Source organism: Juglans regia, chromosome 6, assembly GCF_001411555.2.
Source record: "Juglans regia cultivar Chandler chromosome 6, Walnut 2.0, whole genome shotgun sequence".
Lineage (NCBI taxonomy): Eukaryota > Viridiplantae > Streptophyta > Magnoliopsida > Fagales > Juglandaceae > Juglans > Juglans regia.
Genome location: NC_049906.1, coordinates 23,083,040 through 23,088,552, shown reverse-complemented (window position 1 = coordinate 23,088,552; position 5,513 = coordinate 23,083,040). Strand labels below are relative to the sequence as shown.

At 39.3% G+C, this 5,513-nt stretch overlaps 1 protein-coding gene across 1 annotated transcript; it reads left to right on the top strand.

Annotated features, from left to right (window-relative positions):
• The first annotated feature begins 986 nt into the window (after positions 1–986).
• Positions 987–2,630, top strand: LOC108998302 (glucan endo-1,3-beta-glucosidase-like). The gene is made up of 2 exons (XM_018974825.2): positions 987–1,118; positions 1,555–2,630. Exons 1-2 carry the CDS (start codon positions 1,028–1,030, stop codon positions 2,574–2,576), a joined length of 1,113 nt encoding a protein of 370 aa, XP_018830370.2. The 5' UTR covers positions 987–1,027; the 3' UTR covers positions 2,577–2,630.
• Positions 2,631–5,513: the final 2,883 nt, after the last annotated feature.

Sequence of the window (5,513 nt, the reverse complement as noted above, 5' to 3'; positions counted from 1 at the left end):
CAATGCGGTGCATGGCTGCGTGCATCTATACCTCGAAGTAAAGCAATGTCTAAACAAACAGGGCATATGGACAAGGGGGAGGATCATGCTCAATTCTCAGAGGTGCAGGAAGAGGATGATGACGTACGTGGAAGCCTCAAATGACAAGTTTGGAAAGAATTCGAGTAATTCAAAAGGAAAGTCTGTACAAGGGGATTTCCAGTTTAATGTTGAGGAACAAATGGCAACTTTCCATACTCAGCAATTTCCAGTTTAGTCGACGCTGCTCTTGAATATATGCTATCTTTGCAGGCTTATGCACAGCCACACACACACACACACACATATGACTAGGTTTACAAGTCAGACAGATCATTTAATTCCCAGTTGGATCTTATTTTTGGGTTCGTAGAATATACCGCACAATCAAACAGCGCGCTCGATCATCATCCACCACGCCTGAAAAACGTACCTGGCCTACCGCAAGACCTTGTAGAAACTAGAAATTAATACTTGTCGAAACTTGACTTTTCTGAGAGAAACGGGTTGAGTACGCAGTCTTGTCGATTGAATATATACATAATTCTGGACCGTCTCTAAACATTCAAATTAATGGTTCGAATTCTTTCCTTGAGGACTTCAGATTCCCCACAGCCATTCATGTCCCCCATTTGGGACAGGTTAGGCAGCATAAAATGAATGCATCTTGAAGACCAAGACTTTTCTGTAGCTGATATAGACAAATAAATGTAACATAAAGATTTTTTACTTAGAGTCCTACGTACGTCTGTGGTTAAGAATCCTGATCTGGTCTTCTTCTTCGATTTTTTTTTTTTTTCCCCTACAAGAGATGGTAGTTGTCACAAATTATGCATTGATGTCAATGGAGTGATTGACGGTGAACAGGTCAACGGCAAATGGTATAGGACATTGTCTAAAACTCGACAATTCTAAGGCATAAATGAAGGCGTATGTGAGAGATGGTAATGCAAGGATATCAGTGTTAAACCATAGAGTTGGGTCAATTTCTCGTTTTTTATTTACCCAAATGGGTTTCTTGGATGCAAAAGATTGCAAAGCTTTTATGGCTCCCATATCGCTACTTCTTGGTTTTTTCTTATCTGGCCTAGAACTAACAGGTGCTCTAATACTCTCTCTCTGTGTCTCTGCATATTCCATTGCCTAATCTTTTGATGTTGAGCTCTAAATTGGTTTGAGATGTGGGAATCCAAGAAGCTCTAGCTTCTGTGTCTCAGACTTCCCCTTTAATCAGTAGTCCTCATATGACTATTTTGATCCAAAAAGGCCTGTTTGAACTAAGAATTTAGTGTAATTTTTTCTCTTTTCTTGAAAATGTAGTCGTGCATGGGTTTGGCTTTACTTCTTCTGCAACTCTTTCCGAGTGATGGAATCAGTATTGTTCATAGAATTATCTTCTGCAAGTACTTTAGACCAAAATGGTTACTTATCATTTTAATACTTTGTTCCTAAAATCATTGTTTAGGAACATTTTAACCTGCCAATACCTAATTAAACTAAAAACTCAACATATCTTGGCCCAATTTTGATATGTAGGCGCACAATCTGTCGGTGTATGCTATGGAAGAAATGGCAACAATCTCCCATCTGAAGCAGATGTTATAAATCTATACAAAAGAAATGGCATTGGAAGGATGCGGATTTATGAACCAAACCAACCAACTCTGAACGCCCTTAGAGGATCAAACATTGAGCTAATCATCGGCATCCCCAACGATAACCTTCAAGCCCTCACTGATGCTGCGGCAGCAACAAAATGGGTCCAGAACAACGTAAGAAACTACTGGCCTGATGTCAAATTCCGATACATTGCTGTCGGGAACGTAGTGCATCCAAGTGATGCTGAAGCCCAATTTGTTTTACCTGCCATGCAAAACATAAGCAATGCAATTGCAGCTGCAGATTTACAGGACCAAATCAAGGTGTCAACATCCATTGACACAACTTTGGTGGAAAATACGTATCCTCCATCACAAGGCTCCTTCATTGGTGGCGCAGCAAGTTCATTTATAAAGCCAATCGTCGATTTCCTCGTCAGCAGTGGAGCACCACTTCTAGTCAATGTGTATCCCTACTTTGCCTATACCAAGAACCCTCAAGACCTTTCCCTTCCATATGCCTTGTTTACTTCTCCAGGGGTTGTGGTCACAGACCCAGAAGGTAATCGTGGGTACCAGAATCTTTTTGATGCATTGTTGGATGCTCATTACTCTGCTCTTGAGAAAGCTGGTGCACCTAATCTGCAAATCGTTGTATCAGAGAGCGGTTGGCCATCAGAAGGGGGTGATGGAGCAAGCGTAGAAAATGCAGGCACTTTCTACAGAAATTTGATTAATCATGTGAAGGGTGGGACTCCAATGAGGCCTGGACAAGCAATAGAAACTTATTTGTTTGCCATGTTTGATGAAAACCTGAAGACTCCAGAAACTGAGAGACATTTTGGTCTCTTCTCCCCGAGCCAACAACCCAAGTACCAAATCAGTTTTCGCGATGCCAATAAATATACTTACATGTATATTGCTCTAAATAACAGAGTCTTGATGCGATGTATTCAATAATCTAAATGTTCCGTTCCACAACTACTCTTTTAATGACTAAATAAGGTATCTACAACATGCCCACGAGTTCATATCTTTGTAACCCCCCAAATCTTGGTGGCTTGGAGAATTACTACCTGTCACTTATAAACATATTTCCTAGCACAACTAAAATCAATCTAAAAAAAAAAAAAAGCTTTATTAGCAAAACTCAATCTCATGTCTTCTAAATAAACACCCTGAAAACTTCACAAAATCATTACCGCAACAGAACAAAAATAAACTAAGGAGTCTACAATCTCCCGGTAGTCATAACAAACCAAATTGATAACTTAAAAAGTCTTACTAAACCCAAGATAAAATTAAATCGAAGTGACATTAAACCTGAAGGACATCAGAATTCCTTCTTTTAACATCCCCTCCTCAGCTTAATCATGCTCACCAAACTAATCCCGGTCCTCAGTTGGACTATCCACATCATCTGAAAATATTATGAAGAAAGGGGGTGAGTTATCAACAACTCAGCAAGCAGAAGACATATGCTAGCGTGCAAACATGAGCATTTACAAAATACAATATGCAGAACAAAACATGTTTTCCAAAAGTAACCGAGCGATGATTTTAAGACAATTAAAACCCGTAATACTTTGGCATAACATAAACTGAGCATCATCATCACATCAAAACAGAGCATCTTGCAGAGCAGAGATCATGTTTCACCCCCGTGGTAGGGTTGTGCTATCCCAAGTGGCCAAACCAGGCAGAGATAGAGGTGAAATTTTTCCCTTATTCTTCTCGGAGTCCCGAGTGTGCACACATGAAATACCACAATAAAACCACTTTGTTTCCAAAGTGGGTGCACTTAGAGACAGAGAAGTTGGTACCAACCCAAACAGAGCAGAGGATAACAGAACAGAGCAGAGACAGATCAGACACAAAATCAGTACACCATGCCAAAGGTTTTCAGATGTCATATCAAAACAGAACATAGTACCAAAACATAACCAGGTCATTCTTACATATTGAAAACAAAAGTCGGAGCATCTTTCTAAATAAATGCACAATTTTTCAGAATTCTCAAATATAGCTCGTTTTCAAATTTCAAAGACATCATAACAAAATTTAGCTTATGTCTACACAATGTATGTTAGAAAATATTTTTCCTTTTCCACACAGATTTCATGAGTATGCAAATAAACGACCGAGGTTGGTTTTGTTTTCCCAAGTTCTCATTTCATCACAAAATATGCAAAGTTTTCAAAAAGTCAACCTTAGTCTTAATAACTCGTATAAAGCCTAGCATAGGAACCCCGCTTACTTGAACGTTTTTAGATCTTCTAAATATTTCCACAATCGTGCCGAACAAATATCAATTGTCACCTATACGGAATACTAAAGGTTACTGAACTTCTAAAATGACAAATAAAACTCTCAATCTACTAATTAAAATCATACTACGGAAAATAGCTTTGATAAGTATCCAGTTATCAGAAATCTAATAAATACCCTTATCATTAAAATTAATCTTGACTTATTATAATATAATTTTACAAAAATATGGCAAAACGACTTAGATTCATTTTGAAAATTAAGTTAATCATATTTAAAACTCATATCTCTATAAACTATTATTAAAAAGATAATTTAATACTACTAACATATAATGTAGTAGGAAATTCATAAATTTCTTAAGCAATAGTAATTCATAAAATATTCTGAGTCATATCTAATTTAAAACCATCAAGGACTTGTATCATATAATCGGCTTAGTGTTTAAAAACAGGTTAAATACTTCTAATTTACAACTTAATAATATACTTATATGAAACTCAAATAATGTAACAAGTGGAAAACTCATTTAATAGAATTAAAAATCTTTTTATTTACTATTGAAAGTAATATGATTATACTTAAAACAATTTCTTCAACATGCTAATTTCCAAATGCTATACGACAAGGGACTAAAATTAACATTTTATAATTTAAATCCTCGTTTATTTTCTTTGTACGATCTTATATTAAAACACAGCCTTCAAAAAATAAGCGTAATATATAGACAATGACCCCCAATAGAACCCACCTAATACTACGGATATTTTAGGAAACATCATAAAATGCATGGGCAGATTTCTGGGAAATAAAACATAACACTACCGTGCGATGGAACCAAGCTCACAGTGAGGGAAACTCGTGACAACGGATTGGAGCGGCACTGGGTGGATGTCGAAAGTGGCATAGCTGGGTGTGGCGGTAGGGCACAAAGAGAGGGAGAGTGTGAGAGGGAGAGAGAGAGAGAGAGATCACGGCATAACAAGAAAAGAACACTCACCGAGGGAGAGCAGGGAACACGAGAAGGTGCAGGGGCTGGGCTGGCGAGATACAATCACGGTAGTCTCTTCCGTGGTAGGAGGTGGAGTTCAAAGAGAGGGAGAGAGCATGAAGACCATGTCGACAGGGAGTAGTCGAGAGGGGTGAGGGTGAGGTGATGGTGGCTCACGACGACTCCAGGTTGTGTATGGTGCTTCGGGGTGGTGCAGGGTGCGTGTCACGGTGGTGCAACTCGGTGATGTATGGTGGTATGTGAGGAGATGTGCAGGTGGCGTTGCTCTGTTCTACGGGCTTAAAACAGAGCAGTTTCAGTTTCTGCTTCCCACAAAGGTTGGTGATGGTTGGTTGGGCACCAAGGAGCTTCGTTGTCGTGGGGTTCTCGATGCAAGGTTGAGGCGGCGGAAAGGGCTAATGAAAACTTGAGTGCATGTTGAGGTGACTTGTCTATTGCTTCCTGGACGTGAAGGGCAGCGGTTCAAATTTGTTGCTTGTTGCCAACTGTTGAAGTGCGTGCAGTGATTGGTTCCTATATGAGAACACGAAGGTGCTCAGCCGTGGAGGCTGTCCCGTCGTGGTTGGATGGTGGAGTTTCCAGTTGTCTAGCAACTTGGGGCGGAGAAGTTAGATAAA

What these genes read in the sequence shown, in the direction of transcription:
- LOC108998302 (XM_018974825.2), top strand. Translation starts at nt 1,028, where the DNA reads ATGGGTTTCTTGGATGCAAAAGATTGCAAAGCTTTTATGGCTCCCATA. An exon ending in ATCTGGCCTAGAACTAACAG is followed by an intron (nt 1,119 to 1,554) that starts GTGCTCTAATAC and finishes TTTGATATGTAG; the next exon opens with GCGCACAATCTGTCGGTGTA.